At 40.1% G+C, this 22,811-nt stretch overlaps 1 protein-coding gene across 2 annotated transcripts; it reads left to right on the forward strand.

Moving 5' to 3' along the window:
• The first annotated feature begins 1,064 nt into the window (after window positions 1-1,064).
• LOC110066519 (uncharacterized) lies at window positions 1,065-16,129 on the forward strand. 2 transcript variants are annotated; one of them, XM_089294464.1, is made up of 9 exons: window positions 1,065-1,281; window positions 6,951-7,529; window positions 12,011-12,064; window positions 12,423-12,647; window positions 13,555-13,719; window positions 14,214-14,450; window positions 14,860-15,036; window positions 15,533-15,766; window positions 15,924-16,129. In XM_089294464.1, exons 1-9 carry the CDS (start codon window positions 1,203-1,205, stop codon window positions 16,079-16,081), a joined length of 1,908 nt encoding a protein of 635 aa, XP_089150590.1. In that variant the 5' UTR covers window positions 1,065-1,202; the 3' UTR covers window positions 16,082-16,129. The 2 variants fall into 2 exon arrangements, with proteins under 2 accessions (XP_089150590.1, XP_089150591.1); XM_089294465.1 differs by lacking the exon at window positions 1,065-1,281 and adding an exon at window positions 3,734-3,837.
• The last annotated feature ends 6,682 nt before the right edge of the window (window positions 16,130-22,811 follow it).

A 22,811-nucleotide genomic window follows, 5' to 3' on the forward strand; every position in this document is an offset into this window, starting at 1 on the left:
AAGACTCAACAAAAAGCTACAGATTCTATTTTTTCACTGTCGTACACTCTGGTAAAGGAAAATGAATTAATTTTGTAAGCTGAGCTCCCTCCTGTAAAACCACTAAATCTGAAACACTTGCCGTTCCGACTCAAAGCATCCATGGAATTAGTGTGTTATGGAAGTTAAGGAATGATTCCTAAATCCATGATAAGAAGACTCCAGACACCCGATTTTTCCGCGAATATACCATAGTGTTTTACCAGTGACTCTATTGTTATCCGTACACTCAAGGGACCTTTTTAACCTATCAAAGATCGGCTACTCAGTATAACAGTCCCGTAATAACTATTTATCGGGAGGAAGGGAGGTGGTGGGGTTGCTGTTAGGAGGTTTTAAGCTCCGGGGCATTTGAGCATTGAGGGTAAACTCAGGAAATCGAGCTGGGTTCTAAGTAATGCAAAGTGTACATGCAAGAAACCTAACCCGGTCCAGTGCTAAGAAATTATTAAACCGGTTCTGTTTGGCTAAGTTTGTCACTCGTCCTTTGAATGGTATAATAAGCTGAAATGAAACCCTGGCATTGTCAAGACAATGCACAGTTCTCATCGCGATTAGCGCAATCAGCTGGAGCAAAAGAAGAATTTTCATACATCTCGGTCACTTCTTTGGTCATATTTGACCCAAAGCAGGCTAGAAACATTTTTAATTGGTTGATTTTAATTATCAGTTTGGGAAGATTTTCTACATTTGTTTGCTGTCATAGTTGTGTCAACATAGTTACAGGATTTCTTGGCACCAGCTGATATCTCTTGAGATGACAACTTTCAATGTGCATGTAAGAAACACTGATATGGTCTTTTTCCATATACAAAGCCTTACAACACTGTGAGCGACTCGTCACTACACGCAGGCGAGAATTGCGTCTGTCCATCGCGCGACAGATCCTTGTGTAATATGGCATGATGGTTCATCAATTTGCAATTTAGGGTATTATTAACTTGCTATATGTGTAAAGATATTACAAAACAGGTATGTTTATCTTTCCCTCCCTACTAACCAATAACGGAGACGCAGATGAAAACATGTAATCAAAATGGTGTGATGTGTCTAATTTACTCTTAATTGATGTATTACTTCTAAATTCGCCAATGGACTTAAGACTTTCTTTACTTTTGACCGCCAGTTTGATTTAAACTTGATTTCAACGTTAAACGTTTTCAATGGCAATTTTGAAATTGCGTCAGTTGTACATGTTGCTGATTCTGGTCAGCAGTCAGCAGTTGTCAATTCAGGAATCAGGTATGTGGCATTGCTCATTGATAGCACCAGAGTAGTTCATTGAGGCTTATAGGTCAGTGAATTCTATCAAGTTATCTGTATCCTGAACATCTAGCTACCCACCATAATTTTTGTCCACTTTATCTCACTTCGAGGTAATTAATAAGAGAACAAGCCATAGAAGAGTAGTTTTTGTGTAAGTGCACTCTTAAACGCTTAGTGGATCATATATGCTAGAGGAACATGGGAATGTCAATTCTTAAACCAAAGACGCTTCTACTTTGCAAAGCAGTCAGCTGTATTTGTGGCAACATGTTTCCATAAATAAAGGACAATACAAAATACTCTGAAGCTTGTGTCTAAGTGGATTGTTTACAGCAGCTGTGACTTCACCTGTTTAAACCTGCTGACAAAACAAATATGAGAAAAAGAACAAAATTGCGTTTTAGTTAAGCCTTCGGTTTAGGACTGCCTTTTAAGAGGTTTTCTTTCCATATGAATGTTAAGCTGCTTTATTTTATGGAGTACAAACCAGTATTGTTGATTTTCTTCTTGCATTCCAGAATGTTTAGTTCAAAGACATCTAGAACAAGTTGTCGAACAAAAGAACATTTAAACGAAAAACCGTAGAACTACACTCATCCCTTAATTTTTTCAAACGTGGAACACTACCCTAGTGATTCGATTCACGTTTCTTATTTAGTTTTTGGAGATCAACAAAGGAGGAAAGGGAGATGAATTGAAATAGAGGTTCATTTTCGTGGGCACTTATTATTGCTTCAAACAGGGAAGTCCATAAATCGATTATTACACGTACAGTAAGTAGCGTACAAAGTCAAATCCCCCATCGGTGATTTTTTTTTACTGCTTAACGAAGAAATCGCACATTTTATAAAATGAAAATGTGAAATTAACTTCCTTATTTTGTAACTTAATTTTCTGAGGAGGAAACTGAAACGTTTGCTGAGCCCGCAACACTAGTGATGAAAGACAACTGCACATGTGAATGTCTTATGTAACAATATCATCAGCGAATACGAAGTCGTGCTGTCGATGTGCGAAATTATCTTTAAATTAAAACACAGGTTTAATGTCTAAACTTACTAAGTATTTTTCAAATGATATGAAACAGTGCTAAGTGATTGACAACTCTAAACAGAAAAGGGAATTCGTATTCAACTGTCTTTTAATCTGAAGCAGCCTTTTCTGAAGACCACAGGTTCGCCAATCACCAGATCGTAGTCCGTTTTGAAAAGAATATAGAAGGATTAAATACGAAGATAAGTATTAATAATGTTACATTGCAAATCCGAGATATAGCGCACCCTACAGCAGATACCAATACGTATAAGTTTTTCAAAGAACAATCATGATTTCTTTGAACTCGGAGAGCCATTCTAGGTATCTCAAGCAGTTTAAGGCCTGGGTCAAAGAGTTTTACAGGTAAAAATAATTTATCATTTAAAGTAAGCTTTTCAACAAAAACGCGTCTTAGATGCAGGTCAATTATTTCTATCCTTCTCACGTTTGGAATGACCGGCCCAGTTTTAACAGAAAAATGTTCTAAGGTCAAAGGTCAGTTTTTTCAAGAAAATCTGACTTTTGATCATTTATATTTTTTAAAAACGAAATTAAGACAGATCATTCCAAAAGTAGCAAGGTAGATAATGCAACAAATACTAACAAAATAATCACGTGGCATGTCAATTTGCATTATTTTATTGCTGTGATGTCAGGCCCGGCTGTTAAGTTATTTTCCTTCTTATCACGTATACCGCATTTACTGATCCAGACAAAGTCGCCGGCTTAACACCAGTTTGATCGAACGTTTTGCGCTCGATCTTTAGGTGTTAAGGTTTGTGCTCGACAGCAGACTGAAACAGAATGGACGTCCCTGGACGTCCTTTCTTTATTTATTTATTCAACTTTGCCTGACTAAAATACTTAAATGAATAAAATGTTTATTAGGCAGGGAGAACACTTTACGCACAGAGATAATGGATCCAAATAGCGAAGAACATAGGAAGTTTGGACAGCCAATCAGAGCACATGAATAGGATAAGTGACTTGCTTGCATAGCCGATCAGAGCACACAAAAAAGGATCATTCACTTGTATACTAATATACCCTGGAACCCCGCCTTACGGCCACACGTTAATATGGCCACCTTGTTATATATTACGGCGAGATTCTTTTGGCCCGTTGGTAACCAGATTAAGAGGGGTTCCACTGGGTTAGCGTCGGCCAGTGAGTTGGCGAAGACGATTCCACCAAACATTCACAGTGGGTAGCTGAGTTATAGTTGAATTTCGGTCCAGCTAATGTGGCCACGACACCCAAATTGGCGGCTGATTTTCTGCTATGACACTGTCAGCAGTGAGTATTTATCTAATATGAAAGTTATTTACCAGTTAGCCAATTGTCGAACGAAAATGATGTATTCAAGTTTACAGTTTTTCTATTCATATCTCGCTAGGCGGAACTAGCTCATCTCGAATATGAATGTTTACTTTTATCTGGTAACAATAACCGTATTTTCGTCGACACCAGGAAGAAGTGACCATGAACTCTCGAAAGGTATGTTTTTGGGGTAACTAGAAGATAGTTTAAAAGCAATAACATGTATTATTACCCGACTATGTTATTTCAGAGGGCCAATAACTAAAACTAGCCAATCAGACTGCTCCATTGCCGGTCCAATTTTCGTGAAAATACTGTTATTTATGATAAAATAGACGGAAAATATAAAATTGAAGTAGAGGAATTTTTATACTTTTTTGTAGTCTCGAATATATCGTTCTTTATTTTCTTTGTTTTCCTAGTAACTTCCTTTCCACAAGGTGAACAGTGAGTTGCATTGTGTAAGGTCGGTCAAATGCAGGTGTTAGGATTGGTGATGTCCAATCTTACTAAATTCAATTGATACCTTTCAAATCATATTGTGGGTGTGGCTTGAAATCTATTTCACCCCTTAGAGATACCAAATAATTCTGAAACAATACATTATCTCCTGTCATATTTTTCCGGCTCAATACCCTAAAAGGTACTGCGAAAACTCCCGCTGTGGACCTTTTTAGGCCTAATGGTTCCGTAAAAAACCAAACAGACAATCTAACTGGGCTACGCCAATCGTATAATTCATTCAAGATTATTCGATCTAAAGAGGTAATACAAAATTCGATTGAGAAACCAAACAGGCGATCGGAATATAAACGCAAACCTAAGTTACATTGTTTTAAGCCTGAGTTACAGTACTAAACTTACTTCTTTGACGATGTCCAATCAGATTGTTTTACGGTTTGTCCAGGTCAGGAAACAGATAAACAGATTTGAAAACAGCAGAAAACGGGTCAGCAAAACAGGTCACCAACGAACGTGTTCACAGTGGAAATATCTGCGACAAAAACTAACTTATCCAAGCTCAAAGGTCAATTGACCGTATCGGTTACGCGGCTAAATGTCAATCAAAAGGTATTTACGAAATCAAACGTCAATCAAATGTTAATTGTTCATATATTAACGGAACACCTAACACCCTAAGAGTTATCAAAACCACATTTTTTAACCTCTAAAAGACGCGACCAGCACCCTCGTCCTTTTTACATGGGATTCCACCTCGGGAGCTAGAGTTGATCCAGATGCCACTGAGGGAAATTTGAGTTGGACAGATCACGAAGTTGAACTTCTGTCAGCAGTTATCGGTGCATATTCTTCCCAAAAGGATTAGAAATATAGCAATACTCATTATAAAATTGATTGCCTGTACCTGTAACAGACCGAGGCAACCAGCGACCGCCATCATTGTGACTACTAGGTCCGCCATTTTCGATCTACCACAAACTCAAAAGATCGCTAGCGGAAAAATATCCGGATTTGTTCTTTCGACTCGTCTGAATCGTTTACACGACGAAGCTCCCCGAAATTCAAAAGTTTTCGATTCGAATTCAAAGTTTCCACTTTAAATTCCGTCTTCAAAATCTCCGGAGACACGACGAAAGCGGGTAGTTTTTATTTCGGATTACTACGCTTCGAGTCTGATATTTGTAGAACATAATCCAGTGGATTCAGTTGGCATAGCCTTTCATGTTGTAGAAATACTGAACCAAAGACAGCGTATGAAATATGCATACATAGGTGTCAGATCACCCTTTTTTCAGGGAGTCCCCAAAGTAGAAGGGAATATCCAACATTTGAGTTAAGTTTGAACGAAATTGGTGGTTTGAGCTGTATCGCCTCCTGCCTAGTTCTGCCTGGTTTCCCATAGACACACTTTTAAAATTTTGCTTATATCTCGTTATCGATTATCTCATTTTTCTCAAATAAGACGGCGGAAACAATTACGGTCATTCCCCAGTATTGCATTGCGCATCCCTACTGCATATAATTTTACGCCTGATTAGCGCGCGCGCAGTAAAATATGGCGGCTTTTCTTTACAGCTGGACCTCGCCATAGAGGTAGATCGTCATTTTCTCGAAAACGAGTACGGTGACCTATCATTTTTTTCTGTTGTGTTGAATTGAGTAATAAATTTCTCTATGTAAAATAAATATGGGCCAATTCTCAGTGTTGAGCAAGAGGCAATCGTCGGAAACGTGAATTTAGCAAGCAATCGTGACTATAATCATGGTGCTTTTGTAATGATTTATATGGTATAAACAAGGCGCTGTTGCTCCTAAACGAACATGGGGACCCCTCATTTTTATTTCCAAATTTAAGTTCCTATAATATAAACAGTCAATAGGCAAAGTTTGACAAAAATCTCAGTGCAGGTTCTATTTCAGTGGAATGACCTTAAGGGACCATCATTTTTATAAGGTGGGGGAGGATTTGGGGGGGAGGCGGGGGGGAAGGTATGCCAAAAATATGGCTTAATATCGAGAGAAAAGAAAAATGGAATCAAATTGGTCCTTTTAATCAGTACTGCTCAGCGACGTTTCTTTTTTCATGTCTACAAACTCTATGGATACCTTGATATCTTTAAATTAATTTTGAAGAAGTCCTCTTTAACTGAATAAAAACACTTTTAACTGGTCAGCAAACCAGAATAAAATTTTACCTGACGGACGTACGGTCATAACTAATCATTTCATCAAATTAACCAGCCCAATCATAGTATGCCACTTGGCCCACTGCTCGTCTACAGTTTAGATTATAGTCAATTTCCTACTCAAAATTAGAACTGGAAAACTGTGTCAGGTTTCTCACCGTGAGTGTTATTATACAGCACTACTAGGTCAGCGTTTGAATGACAAGCAGTACGATAATTTCTATATTGTAAATATAGAAAAACAAAAAACAAAAACAAAAAAAAACAAAAAAAAACAAAATTAAAAATTACCCTGCATAGTACTTCTTACGTTTACATTATATCGAAGATGATGTACAACACCTAAAGTTCAGATTTGCCCAGCTGACTCCAGAACCACCAAAAACATATCGGAAGTAGAAATGAAGCATTGCGGAGTTTTTCATCTGTTCTAAAGAAGTTCAGAGATCTTGGATATCAACCCAAGGTATATGAGGGTACAAGTATTTCGAAGTCGATCAGATCAGTCACGAATTATATTTAAGGTCTAACTATTTCCTATACACATTTGTGATATGAACAAAATAAAAACCGATACCACTAAACCATATTGACGCCTGTTGAAGACAGACCTTATGATTTCTCGTCTTTGTTGGTTTCCAGGATGCTTCACTCCACTTGATGTCATCACGGCGTTGGATGCATCCGGCAGTGTACTTAAAGAAAACTGGGTGAAAAGCGTGGATTTTGCTGCAAAATTGGCTGGAAAATTACTTGCCTTAAACGTAGAAAGTCGTATGGGAGTCATTGACTTCAGTGCTGTGTCCAACGAGGCTATTCAACCATCAAATGATCAAAAGTTTCTTGAGGAGGAACTAGAAAACCTCAAAAATCGGTATCAGAACGGAGTCACAAGAACAGAGCTTGCACTGCAAAAAGCTTGGGAAATATTTCTCCGAATCAACCGAGTTGGGGCCAAGAAACTACTTATAATAGTGACTGATGGTCGCACAACACCGTTGAACAATAAGCAAGGAGTAGAGTTACTACAAGAACCCATGGAGAACCTGAGGGCGGAAGGAGTGTATGTTATAGCTGTTGGAGTCGGGGATTTGATTAATAACGAAGAGTTGAATTTTATGGCCACAGGTCCTAAGAAGGAAAACGTTTTTCATATTCATGATTACGACAAACTTGTTGATCTGGTGGATACAATAAGCCAGACTGTCTGCAAAGAGAAAGGTAAGACAACATGGGTCCTCTTAAAATACAATTTTAAATGAGATTTTACTGTCACGCCAGTAAGATATAGTTAATGGAGCGTGACGTACGTTCTGAATGGGCCGTTCATGGCGGCATCACTTTTAGCCTGCGAACAGGCTCCCGGTTGGTTTCAGAGCGAGCTAGCCGAGTGTAGAACAGGGCGAGCGGGACGAGCCGAGAGTGGTCTGGTGACGAGGGAGTGCACGGGGGAGCCTGTAGACATTCCATTGATGCCGCCGTTCCATGATACCAGCTCCTGGTATCAAGATCTGATTGGTTGAATCGATGACTGTTGACAGCTTTGAGAAGCTTTGAGGTAAATATTTGACAGATCTTGACAACTGCATGTAAATTTGCATAATTCTTGCCGCGACCGACAAAGATGGCTTCTGCGTGCAATGTACAGTTCACTGACGTGGAATTCGAGGCAGCTTTGAGCAATTCTTTGCAACATTTTCATCACATCTCTGTCTAAAATGGGGTTGACTAGCCTACACGACTTCTACGGTTCGTGACATTTGTACATTTGCCGGTCACTCGACCTTTCTTGTCGCTTCACTTGTGTTCACGAAGGGCACTTCATGTTGTGTAATAAGGAGGAATTTTAAGTGGAGTTGAGCCGTTAGATCGTGCTATGGCAAATTTTTATAGGTCATAGGTCTGCATGGTTTCCGCTGTTATGTGCATGTCGGCTTGTTATTATTGTGCAGGAATAAACCACGCAAGACAATTCAGGGAAATTCATTCCACGGTGTAAGCAATGTCCTAACTTTTCAACTTCGGCAGCCAAAACCACACTCTCTTGACCAGAAGGCCCAGTCAGTTCTTTGTTTTTTACCCTGTTAAAAACTGACACCACCGGCACTCTTTTCCCTTCAAGCGGATTTAATAACTTTTTGCAGAAACGGCAAATACGTTCCCGTTCGCCTTGCATTTCCGCTTACCGCAAAACCCGCGTGCAGTAGAATGCTATAAAAAGCCGATATATCAGCGGGGGAAAAACCATCAATTTTGACAGGTTTAATTACCTACTTGACTGATTTGTAACAGGCTAATCACCAAGGGGCGGAACGGCGTATCAAAGACAATGTCTACAGGCTCCCCCGCGTCCCACTCGCTTCGCTCGCGGATTCACGCTCCGACTCCCACTCGCTTCGCTCACGGAATCACGCTTTCGCTCGCCGAATTTTTTTCCGCCCTCGCTGGGAGCCTGTTCGCAGGCTACATCACGTTCTATAGAACTATTGAGCAGTTATATTCCAAAGGTCAGCAAACTGTAAGCCTTATTGTAGCTAAACCTAAAATATTGTAGCTTTGTAAATGGTTTGAACCCAGGAGTATCAGTAGTTCGTATAGTATGATCGTCCGGGTGAGTGTAGTTCTGAAAAGAACTGTTGTTGGTGACTGACGTTTCGACAACCTGAGCGGAAGTCATCTTCAGAGTCAAGTGAATAGTGTTTGTCAGTCGATGATCTTATAAGTCTGGTCCGTTGAACGTGATTGGTCAGTATAGCCATGATGGTATTGGCTGAAAGACTCGTGTAAAGTTTGTCATCAGTCATTGGTGGGTTTCGATCCGTCTATTGTTAGTCAAGTAGGTCGGTTTTGGTCCGTGTATTGTTAAGTCGGTCTGTTAGAAGTCCGTTTGTCGGTTTCGTTTCTGTCGTGGATAAGTCGTTTGTAAGGCGCCGGTAGTTGTTGACATCTGTTAAGAGGCGTTTGTTCTAGGTTAGTGTACCAGCTTTCCAGAGTCAGTCGTTGAAAATAGTTTGTACTGTAGGTTAGTTCGACAACAACGAACTACGAACGACATTGTACAGAAAACCGACGCATACCGACAGATTACTTGACGAATCATCCTACAACCCGACTTCACACAAAGCCACGACTATAAAGACTTTGACGAGACGAGCGCAACTAGTTTGTGACACACCGGGCAGCTTACGTGACGAAAACAGATACCTTGAACGTGTTTTTCACAAAAACAACTACAGCGCTGACTTTATTAGACGAAACATTTACCGACCTACTAAAGCTGACGCTACGAACAGGAACCCTACGCCTGTTACTACAGTGACTATACCTTACATTAAGGGCACTTCTGAGACCATCTCGCGGATCCTACAGCTCTACAACATTCGTGTAGCCCAAAAGCCTACAACTACGTTACGACACATACTGACCAACGTGAAAGACAGAGACGAACCTAACGACAGACAGGGAGCAGTTTACAATATCAAATGCTCCGACTGCCAGGCTTCCTACATTGGTGAGACTGGCAGAAACCTTAACACGAGACTGACTGAACACAAACGAGCCACGAGAAATGGTGATGCCAACAATCACATTGCTGTACATCATCAACTGACAAACCACAACATTGACTGGGACTCTGCTCAGTGCTTAACCTACAGTACAAACTATTTTCAACGACTGACTCTGGAAAGCTGGTACACTAACCTAGAACAAACGCCTCTTAACAGATGTCAACAACTACCGGCGCCTTACAAACGACTTATCCACGACAGAAACGAAACCGACAAACGGACTTCTAACAGACCGACTTAACAATACACGGACCAAAACCGACCTACTTGACTAACAATAGACGGATCGAAACCCACCAATGACTGATGACAAACTTTACACGAGTCTTTCAGCCAATACCATCATGGCTATACTGACCAATCACGTTCAACGGACCAGACTTATAAGATCATCGACTGACAAACACTATTCACTTGACTCTGAAGATGACTTCCGCTCAGGTTGTCGAAACGTCAGTCACCAACAACAGTTCTTTTCAGAACTACACTCACCCGGACGATCACACTATACGAAATATTGTAGCTTTGTTACCTTCTGAACGTTATAACGTACCATAGCATTGGCGCAAAGCATTAAAGCACTATTCATGTTTAAGATGTTACACGTGTTAGGGTGAGCTGTTCGGTAGTACAGCTTTTTCTACTGGCTTACAAGCAGACGAACGTCTCCATATAAAAGATCGGAAAACTGTTCAGAGTCCATTCTGAGTTCGTCCAAGCAACGTAGCTATTACTTATTGTAAATCTATCGTTTAATTTTCCCTCCCTCCCTCCCTTTGGAGACGAGGTTGGTCATGTATTCCTGCATAATAAACAAAAAGTCACTCCTGTGTGGTGCGGTGATGTCTGCGCAGCGACTTCCCCCAAGCTTGTTGTTTTTTCATCCCCTTTGAACATCGCTTGCTAACCGATACTCTTGTCCGATCCAGCACGTGCTGTCTGTCATTCAGCTCGCAGTGCTGGGGAGATAAGTGAGGTTGTTTTGCCACGCTATCGCCGGAAGTCGCATGGGCTAACCAAACGCAAGGCAGTGTTGCCCCATTAACGCCATCACGAGTTGTTTGTATTTGAGTAATAGCTCTGGTTCAATTGTAAGTCGCCACGGTTAACTTACCTTCGCTAGGAAAAACGACATTAAAATGTAATATAAATGAAAATATTAAAAATAATAATATTCAAGTTCGAATGAGTTCAAAATGGAAACGTACCTGGAAATGCCAAGAAATGATCTTTAAACATAACAGACATGAACTTGTCATTTCCTTTGTCATTTTAAAACTGTCAGCAGATCGACAAACACCGAGACTCACTTATTAAACTAGCGCGACGAAAATCACAGATTCACTAGCGATATTATTTAGAAGTAAAGAAACTCTGAACTAATGAGAAGCTAAAAAAATTGTCTTGAGCTGTGGTTTTTCAATTTCTCTTTTGCTCTATGTTTGGCAGTAACCAGTTCTCTGATTAGTAGAGGACATAACTCAATGTGTTTGAAGATTAGTATTACAAAAAAAAAATAGATTAAAAACTCAGGTATTCGCAACTAAACGACACCTCGACAGCAGTTTGTTTAGTTGCATACAGTGCAATTATTGGGGCGCTTGGCAATAAGTTGCTAGAGGATGGGTCAGGAATCTAATATTTATTGGCTGAATCCGGCTTTGGACTTGCACGGCAATCTCCTTCTGTAAATAGATTACCAAATGCACACGCGCTTAAATACCCCGTTGGTAGGCTTACTGTGGGAATACAGGACGACAGACCTTGGAGGAGTAAACATATTTATGGGACATACACCCAAACACTTTCATGCGACTTCTGCGAATGCAGCAAATAGAACACTTAGCCTTTAAGAACTTAATCCAAAACAGGAACCTCTGCGGAGGGCCTAAATATGGTCAGTAGAAGAACCCAAACGTGATCACTAATGGAAGAAATTGTTAAAAGTTAAGCCTCCTAGACAGAACGAGTAAGGAAACTAAGAACCTTGACAAGATACATGTGGGCTAACCTTGACCCGCGAATGAGCGACGCTAGACAAACTAAAATTAAAAATGAAGTAACGCAAATTACGCTTCTTAACATTATAACAGTTTCTCATTGTATTTTCGTTATGGACGTTTTCGGTTTCAGCACCTCAATCTCCAACGCCATCTGTTGCTCCTCCTTCAGAACCTGAGAACCCAAGTAAGTATCAATAATTGACCCAGTACAACGGGTACTGAGGTCACTGAGGTAACAACCATTTGGTCGTTACCTAGTTATAGAATGACTTTAGTAACTAAGAGTTAAGTGTAAGTTCTTCCTCGCAAGAACCAAACACAGCAATGAGCCATTGGATTTTAACTGAAAAGCGCGATTAAATGTTACACTTCAAATTTCAGTGGCCGATAATTCTCCTTTGTGAGGAGCCATGGCAATAATTCTCTGTCACTTATTATGTAGCTAGGAGAAGAACTTGTCAAACATTCCATTGGCATACTTTACGGGTGTAATTATGAAGGTTACGACTTAGAATTGACATCCATTTTGAACTTTACCACAGCCTGTCCTGCGACTTACACCAAGGTAGGGTGTTTTAAGGATGACATGCGCTCCCCACGCCCTCTCCCCGAGTTACTCTTCACCGACAGAGATCCATTAGCAGAGAAGTACAGTAGGATCTCCGTCGACTGGAAAAACTGGAATTTTTACATGAAGGATCTCGTCTGCCGTTGTGCCAAGGAAGCAAAACTGCGCAATTTTGCCTATTTCAGCATTCAGTTCTACGGTTAGTGAGTAACATCCATCACACATCATACAACTCCACACTGCACTGAACTCAACAACAACAACAACAAAATGCGGGAAAAAAACCCACTCACCTGTGATGACCGTGTGCACGAGTTGATGAAGATCAAGAGAGTTTAAAATCCCCACACAGGCCACATTCCTAAGGGAATCCGTTACAAGTTCTGTTTAGATCAGTCCCGCCTTTAGAATCTAAAGAGGGTCTATACCTAATAAGGCCTTTATGGACGGAATTCATGCTAACGACATTTAAGCTACACTGAACCTCATGATTACGTTAAAACAGGATAAATTTCTTGAAAATCATTGAATCTCATTACTCTTGAATTTAGGCAACTTTTAGTCAACGATTCTCTTTAGCGTGGTCATAGTTAAGTTTGGTGTAACACCCAAATTAAAAATCAGTGACGGTTTATAATGTACCAATTTAATCTACTGCATAACCGATTGTGTGTTCAACATACTTTATATTGGCGGAGAAATGAACAATAATCAAAGATATGTTTGTGAAGAAAGGTGAAACAAAGACAAAGACAACTCTTAGCATGGCTTCAAACATTTCCATTCTCGCGGCCATCCTTCTGAAAAATGGCTAACGATGATCTCTAGTTTTCTTCATCAAAGCAATGCAGAATGTCGCAAAACCTCTGACCAGAAATTAATCATTCAAATGGGTACTTTGGCTCCCCGTGTCCTCCCATATCGGATTAATGCACGCTTCTCCTTTAGTTCAATCTAGTCATCTATTTATGTATATCTCGCTGTCGTCGCGCTCTATGCACCAACTGACATAACGTTACCCCAGTCTCACGTACACACAGGTGACCCACAGTACAGCATGTTTGCTCCTTCCTCGTGATGTATTGTCTGATTTGTTTGTTCTCAAGGTGAGTGCTGGTCTGGACCAAAAGCAGGAGAGACATACAACAGAGCTGGGCGTGTACCTAATAACACGTGTATAACACGTGATTACCAGAAGTGCAATGCTTTAGATTCTAGGGAATGTGTTGGGGAGAAGGAGACTAACTTCGTGTATGGAGTCGAATTAGCAGGTAGCTTACAATTTTTGCGATGTAATCACTAAATTATAAAACTACGAGTTGTTATCTGTCGGATTGGCTGGATTGGCTAAATATTTCATAAGAAATAAGAAGAGGTCTGATAACGATCCTGAAGAGTCATTGGTTGGCTCATATCGTTCATTGATAGATTAGTGCGATACCTGTGAAGATGTAGAAAAAAACACCCATAATTAAAAATACTGCAATCATCTTAACGTATTCGCTCAGATTAGTCTATAAATCTTAATTTGGGAAAGTTCAGAAATTAAGGTCTAGTGCAATTGATAGCAGTCGGGGGCATGGGGCATGCCATACTCAATGAGGCTTAAAACCATTTGTCGGGAAAACCTCATCCTATTGGTAATCAGGTAATATATATATCGTAGAGTTGTGGAAAATAAAATCGCACGATATCAAAGGCCTAAACTTTAGCCTGCTAATGCAGCATTCTCTCGTTTTTTCAATCCCGCCTTACTTGTTCATAGCCGCCGAACCCACCTGCCATGTCAAGTATCAGAAACTTGGATGTTACAAAGACACAGTGAAGGCGCCTCGGCTTTTAGAAAAACTCATCCTAACTGATCGGGATCCTAAATCCCCGGTTTTCAGTAATGTCAATATCGACTGGGGGAACTGGGACTCGTATTTGCCAAGTTTAGCATGTAGATGTGCGGAGAAGGCTGAGGAACACAAGTACACTTACTTTGGTTTACAACAGTACGGTACGTACAGCATGCTTTTCACTTACTTAAACTTATCTACTTAACAGATCCTGCATGTAGTGCCATAATTTATCTTTTTTTGTTAATATATATCAAACGAAGTTTGGCCACCTTCCTAAATGGTTTGCAGGTTGTAACATTGCATCGACCCAGAACTTGTGGAGATAGACAAGCATGAGTGAAATAATTGATTTATTAAAAACGCCTCCAAAACATAGAAAACTAAAATGAAATTAAAATTAACAACGGGCCAGAAAATTACGCGCACGCTTACCATATTTGTAGAGCATGGTATAATGGCTCATATACCATGATGGCTAAACCAGTCAAAACTCTTGAAGTGTTTTATCCAATATATGATCCAGTTTTTAATAATAAGTTTGATTCCTTACGTTTACTATCCTAACAGGAGAATGTTGGTCAAGCCCAGATGCCGGCGAAACATACGACAAACTTGGACCTGCTGGAGAAAGGCAGTGTGTGACCAGCGGTTATCAGCCGTGTCCGAGAGATCCAAAAGCCACAGACAAGGAGTGTGTCGGCAGAAGAAATGTCAATTATATATATGCAATAAAAAAGACTGAAGGTAATCCTACCAGTGTATGACAGGCATTCCTTGCAAACTATTTTCGATCGTTGTCTTTGTACAAACGAGGAAATTACAACTTAATAAAGACTAAGGTTCCTTATCTTAGATGCATAGGTCCTCCTTATCTTAGATGCAGAGGTCAGTTACAAGGCCCCTTCAAATATGAACTCATTCGTGGGTTACAGATCTGTAGAACTTTTAACTTGTTTGCTAATTTGTTTCAAACCAACAACAGGATGTTTAATATCTGTCTCTCTCAAGCACCTGTCCTAAGCCTATAATTTAAGCCTATAGGCCTCGAAGAATGCAAAGTAAGTTCAAATGGTTTTTTTCAAAAATTCCTTCAATAAAGTACCGTTACAGTTTGTTTCATGACAACTAGTAGCTACTAAACGGTAGACCATCAATATGCAGCATGATTAGTGAATCACGTGAATGCCAGTAAATGAAACCAATAAGCAGGAGACTAACCAGGCGCTGGATTGTTTTGTAGACGCACGTTGTTCAGTTCCGTTCACACCTGTTGGCTGCTTCAATGATAAACAACTAGAGCATGGTCGTCCACTCCCTGAGCTTCTCATGACGGATCGTGATATGAAGAGTCCCAAGTTCAGCGGCATTAAAGTTAATTGGGGAGAATGGGACAAGTACCTGAATGACATTGTATGTCGCTGCGCTGCAAAAGCTAAGGAAAAGAAGTACTCTCTCTTCGGTGTTCAGAATTATGGTAAGACTATTTATACGGTGGGCTTGTTACCACCCCTATCACATACTTACTCCAAATACACCCCTTACTGACACTCGGATCAACTTTGTATGTATAACTAGTTGAATGAATCTTTCATTCGAGTGAAAGCCTTTCTCTTTTGCTTGCTCTTCTTCAGGTGAGTGTTGGTCAGGGCCCGAGGCGGGTGACACCTTCAGCAGTGATGGACCGTCAGAAAAATGTGTGGGAGGCCGGTTCAAAGCTTGCGATATAATGTCACGCGAAACTTGTACTGGAAGAGAAATGGTTAATTTCGTATACTCTATTACAATTTGATGGACTGTAGAAATGATGCTGCAAATAAATGAAATGCAGATAGGAAAATCGGCTTCCAATAAGGAAACTAACTCTTAAAATTATGGGTAAAATTATGATGACAATGTTGCGTTGCGCAGCGCCCATACTAGTGCCGGGGGGGGGGACAGGGGGGGATCCTGGAAGAATAGCGGGCGGGAAAGTAAAGCGTTATAATACTTTCAAAAACAAGAACTCAAAATTCATGATTGAAAAACGTTACTCCGGTTTAAAAAATGTAAAAATGTTAGTAAAAATTTTTTTTTGTAAAAGTCCCAACGTTTCGGCTAAAACTTCAGCCTTTATTAGGGGAAAGTGACAAGGAATTTGTTAAAAAGACACGTTCTTATACTATGCAAATCGGCAAATCAGAGCTAATTATGTTCTGTCCCTTAGGGCTAAATTTAAAAATTCGAGCGGCAAATACATGCCATCACCACGGTTCAGCGGATTCCTACAAGTGTCAATTTCCCATGCTTCTAAAATACGTCTGTTGCGCCAATTTGTGCTTGTACGTAAAATCTTTGAAGATTCCCAGGAGATGGTGTGGCCAGAGAGTAAACAATATTCCGCTAAAGCTGACTTGTGCGAGTGTTTGTTTACAACCGCTTTTTGATGTTCTTTGAGCCGGGTGGAAAATTTTCGTTTCGTTTCCCCGATGTAGCTTTTGTCACGACCTTGACAGGGAATTGAATAAATTGCGCCACGAGTCAAAACTTACATTTAGGTTATTTTGAGACTTCTGGGCCGACGGAAAAACGAAAATTCGCCCTTGGGCTAAAAAACTGAGGCTTCCTTCAGGTAAAATTGGAAACCCTTTTACGGCAGTTACGTCATAGATCATGAAGTGTTGTCGCTTAAGCTGTCAAAAGACGTGAGTAAGAGGAGCAAGGCTGAAAACAAAGGAAAAAAGGAAAAGGAAAGCGCAGCTGAATGACTAAGATGTGTTTTGAGTCTCCTTATTTACAGGGGACGGGAGCAAAACGGACAAGGGCGGGAGTCGGGAGATAAAGGTACGGAAGCGGGAGAGCAGGGTACGGGAAACAGGTGGTTCCGACCCTGTCCTCCCCCTATACTAGACTCAACGAAATGGCCACCAAACAAACGATTTCACGAGCAGAAGGTGAGCAGAACAGTTAATCTGCGCGTGCGTTTCAAATCTTTGTACATTCCTCACCCTTCTTCTGCAAAAAAAAAAAAAAAAAAAAAAAAAAAATGTTAGTGCTAGTGGAAAGGAAGCCATGCTTTGATGTTGCAAATGCCTTTTTGAGTAGATTGGAGCTAATTTTAGCTCATATCCATGCTGAAAATTTCAAATCAAAAAATGTGTTTTTGCCAAAAAGCTCCGGGTGTCAATGGTTAATCTAATTCCTCGAATCAATTTCCTTTTCTCACATGCCGCAATCGAGCGGGTGCGAAACTGTATTACAAGCCTTTGCAAATTGTTGCTGTTGTTGTGTGTTTTTGTTACTGGACCGGACTTTTTAGTGGCTTCGAATAAGATTACGTTTCGTCGCTTGTTTGTCCCGTGTGTATTAAGCAGCCAGTCCAAACTGTCTGTTTCAATGGCTAACAATTACACTGGTGACACCACAAACAAACTCAGAATCTTTCTTTTACTGGGATTGTGCTCGTTATAAAAAGGATTTTGTTATATCTGTTCCATACATTTTACTGTAATTTTGGCCGGAATGGGGGATATCGTTCGCTAGTATATATACACACTCGGTGATCTTGGTGTTTTAAGCAATCTGATTGGTTTGCTATCTCTGGCTAATGAGCATCAGCATATACACACGCAGTAATTGTGGTGTTTCGAGCAATTTGATTGGGTAATGAACATTATCCACCTCCTATCGAGTGAATAATGCGTAATCCAAGGAAAAACAAAATAGCCGGCGTAAACTCGCGTTCGCCAGTGTTTCTGAATTGGAAATCCTGGGAATACAAGAAGATGCTGAACCAGAGAATACAGAGAAGGCTATGAAATTTCCTTGAAAGGTTTCCTAGGATAGAAATGACATACCGATGTTAATTAATTTGGTGAAAAAAATATGCATTCCGGTTTCTTTCGAGCAGTTTCAGGACATGTCGACCCTTAGCAATGACAGATTTCATCAGCCTAAACAAACCCGACCACCAAGGCGCTCTCCACAGGGCTTTGACAGAAATGAATACCCCAGGGTTCATCGGCAGAAACATCAAGTCCTATTCACCGAAGCACTCCGCGTCGTTGTGCAAGAAAAAATTCAGTTTTCCCCAAAGTCAACTGAAAGTGAAAAAGAAAACTTTGTTTAAACGGAGAATTTGTTTTGCAAGCGGACTTTCGATTAAGATTGCTGATTTAAACGCTGTTTTGAAAAAAGACCATTTTAATCTCGGTGAATAGCGGCAGAATATTTACCTGGCCGCTTCGCGGTTCGGTAAATATTCTACCACAATTCACCTAGATTTCAAAGAATAATTGTTAATTATACTGAGGACTTTGTTATAGCGGAGCTTCGGCGGCCGGGGCCGCCACACGAATCACCATAACTATAGGAAGAGAACCAACTGCATGAAAACCATGCAACTCTTTTTTCATGTCAACACGGTTAGGAGCATAGATCGTGGTCCCGTGCGCCCTACGACGACGTCGCACAACCTGGCGGCCTTGGTTTACAGCATACATCTTTGATATTGGACATCCATGTTATGGTCAGTTGACAAACAAGGCATTCGCTGACCAGTATCACGTGACCATATCGTGGGCTCAGGTTTAAAGCTCACGTGGTTTTTGAAGTTATTGGTTTTTGATTGGATCGCAGGCTCAAGCCAGGTTAATTTATTGTAAGTAAGAGTTCCGCTTTTAGGCTTGGCTTTCAAGAATCTTTCCATTAAGTCAGTACAGCTCCAAATTGATTTCAAAATTAGAGAAAAAACCCATAAGGTTACTAGGAATATAAATATCAGATGTAACCAGGAGCCATAATCGGGGACGGAGACCGTGAGTCTTGGGATTCGCGCGCACCTATGATATGGGACAATTTTCTATTTTTAGAACAAATTGCGCCATCCTGACGTCATATATCCGCGCGGATTCACGCACATGTCGGGGGCTCTCGCGTGGATGTTGTCACGTTGCGTGATCAAATGGTGAGAGTTGAGAGATTCTCTTGCGTATTTTTCACAGCGATGGCAGGGAATAAGGCAGGGAATACGAACCAGGGCGCTTATATGTAGTTTTATGCTCTGAGCTAACGGAAAAGGTGGGTTTTTCAGGGTCGAAATCAAGACTTCAATCTCGCGCTGGGATTGAATAATAAGATCTGCTCACGCTAGTTGTAAGCTTACGCGTATGTTTTTGCGTTTGTTCTGACTTAAGACTATAGCAAGAAAACTCTCTACTCTGGTATCGAGTTAATTTGTGAGTTTCTCAGACAATGGTTCATCATAACCAAAACCTGTTTTGACAGTTTCTTATTGTTTCTGCTTGTTTGGTGAGTTTGCAAAAGTTTTTGAAAGGAAAGTCTGACGCGTACAATTAGCTCATTTGCAAAGTGCAGCTCGTGCACTTTCAAGTCCGAGTCGGTGTTTTCAGTTGTCAACAAATCTTGACAAAGATTTCTTTCGTCATCTTTTGTGCTGAGATGCAGCAACAAATTTCACGAACGCAAAAAAGGCTACTAACATCATGTGTGTTTCTTCAAAATAAGCATAGTGAAGTTTTACACTGCGAAAATGAAAATAAACAAGGAGTTTTTATAACTCGATCAACAAAATCGAAATCGTTATTCCAAGTTGATTAAAGAAAGCGTCATCGTAACTTTGTTGATTATTTCTGCTTTATTCACATATTTTCAGCTTAGCTTTTAATATGTTCTCAAACATTTATCAATCTTAAACATATTAAAAAACTATATAGTTATTGTTTGAGTTCGGTGTACGATTTCACACGAAAGTGCGGCGGAAGTACAATTTGTCATGTTTACTGACTGTACAAAACACGCATCGGCGCGCCCTCTCATTCATCGACAACAGAGAATTTACTGGATTTATACACGGATAAAACTGAGCAGTATCTACGGACGTAAAGTTATTGGGCCTTGATGAAACATCAAACGTTGCTTACAATTCAAGCGAAACTCAAACTAGCAATTATTTTGTTTTACTTTTCGGTCGCGATAGACTGACAAATTCCTTGCAACCGTGTGGCAAGAGGAGCTAGGAAACTATGAAGTCCTGAAGTTCTGCTATATCTAAATATATCCAGCTAGTTTTTTTGCTGTGTGATGGGAAAGCTGTTAATCTTCAACATATGTGAAATTTAAAGTAGAGTAATGTACAGCTCATGTAAAAGAAGCATCCGTCGGAACACAACTTGGTCAGCGATATATATAAGCTTAGAGCGGAACATACCTAAATTCGACACTGTCTTACTTCACTCAGACTAAAGCAGCTTACGACGATTCCAACAGACGTAAACGCGTTGAGTTGTGGGCCAAAAACATGCAAAATTTTGGGAATTTCGGACGTCATTTCCCCCGCGCGACATCCGCAAAAATCCTCGCAGCATGTACGCGCGTGTGCCGCAGGCGATGGCGCAATTTGTTCTAAAAATAGAATTATTGTCCCATATCATGGGGACAACCCCAATACTAGAAATGGCGCGCGCTTACGGTCTCCGTCCCCAATTATGGCTCCTGATGTAACTAATCGATAATCAATGACACCAGTAAGTAATTGACGGGTAACCAATGAGTAATCAACTGACTAGCCATTGATTATTAGCAATGAAAATGAGTAAACAATGGATGATCAATTGATGTGATTGATTTTTTTACGTCTGGAAATAATGTAAAATTTGATCGTCATAAAATCCAACTAACACCACATCTCTGAAAACGTGGTTGGCATAAAAAGGTCAAGTCACATGACCAGACAACTCTCATTCCTCCAAAATTGAAGTTATCATATGACAAATATTCAGTGGACAAAATTTGAACAAAAATCTATTGTCACTTTTATTTCAGAGGAATTACCTTAAATGCTATTCAAGGTGGCTCGAAACAGTTTCCAGCACTTTCAAAGACGTAGATTTTGAAGGGTCATTATAACCACTCTATATGAGTTGATGCCAAACTCATGGTATCAAAAAACTGCCCAATCATTGGCGAGCATGTTGCTGCCATTTTTGTGGAAAATAGGTTACCATAGCAACAATATGACCTATTGAAACCCCGTTAATTTTAGCTTTGAGCTCTTATAACTCAAAAACGAGCTGGGTGACCCCCATTTTTTATTATCGAATTGTGATAAGCATGATAGGATGCAATTTTCTGCAAAGTTTAAAAAAAATCTGTGTCGTGGGTTTAGAGCCACCTTCAAGTTTCGAAACTTCAATGTGGCTCCGAACCCACTCCACAGATTTTTTTAAACTTTGCAGAACATTGCATCCTATCATGCTTATCACAATTCGATAATAAAAATTGGGGGTCACCCAGCTCGTTTTTGAGTTACAAGAGCTTAAAGCTAAAATTAAGGGAGTTTTAAACAGGTTATATTGTTGCTATGGTAACATGTTAAATAAAAAAGATGACCGCAACTTGTTAACCAATGATTGGGCGTTTGTATGATTACTTTATTGTAGCATCACTTGTTAGACAGTGGTAGTATTCATCCGCAGGCGCTTTGTTCCCCTCCTCCCGGGTTAAAATAAGGTTAAGATGTTTGTGTGCTCGCAACATTCCAATTTGTCACTAGGGAAAAATGAACGACAAAAGCGTTCCACTCAATAGGCTCTCTTGCTAGTCTCATTTGAACATCTCTAGCTCTGCGAATATGAATCCTGCTTTAGTGAGCGTTATAACTGAAGTGTTCAAAGCGGCGATTAAAGTGGAATATTCATTTACAGTGTAGCCTGCCGAAATGGCGATCATTTGAACAGGGACGCACTGTAATTATGATATAGGATGTCTTCTGGCTCTCACACCAACAAGCCATTAATATCGGAAACTCCCTGTTCCTACACTAGCCAATCTAAAGACACAAACCTTCCAATAAACCAATCAAAGCTTACAGAAGATACGTGTAACTGACGCGAAGCGCGGGAAAACGTGTGCAACCGATTTTTCATTTTGGTGTTACTTCTGATTGGATGAAAAAGAGGCGCGAGTGTTTGAGCCAATCGCGTAACGTAGTTATGCCAAACCAATTACAATTTACATTTCTTCATTCAAGTGAAAACCTCTCTCAAAGTGAAATTTGGTTTACGTTTTCTCATATGATAACTTTTCACTTTTATCTTGTTATTAAATTCAGCAAAGCGATGAATTAAGGGACCCGTGAACACCACCTGTTTTCTGGTAATTTATTATCTTGGGTCATTGAACACAGACATCGACAGAACCGCTTTATTCACAATAACCTCTAAAGGAAAAAAGTAAAATAATCTACATATTTACTGTATGTTAACCTCTCTTATGAAAAAAGGTTCAGTTTTCTTTGGTATTTAAAACTCTGAGGCAAACGTTTTCATGAGGCGTTTAAGTAGTAAGCTTGTTTTTCATTATATTCTAATGAAATTCGTGTCCTACTTTTTACAATTTTCACGAAGCGTTTATGTGCGAAGTAAAGGCTGTCTTTGATTGCCTCCCGCGAACAAGGAATGTTTACGTCATATAACAGTTATGTGTCTAAGTCTTTTATATGATTAAATAGTTGCCAATTTCCA

Source organism: Orbicella faveolata, unplaced genomic scaffold (assembly GCF_042242905.1).
Source record: "Orbicella faveolata isolate gen_17 unplaced genomic scaffold, um_ofav_v1 contig_25, whole genome shotgun sequence".
NCBI lineage: Eukaryota > Metazoa > Cnidaria > Anthozoa > Scleractinia > Merulinidae > Orbicella > Orbicella faveolata.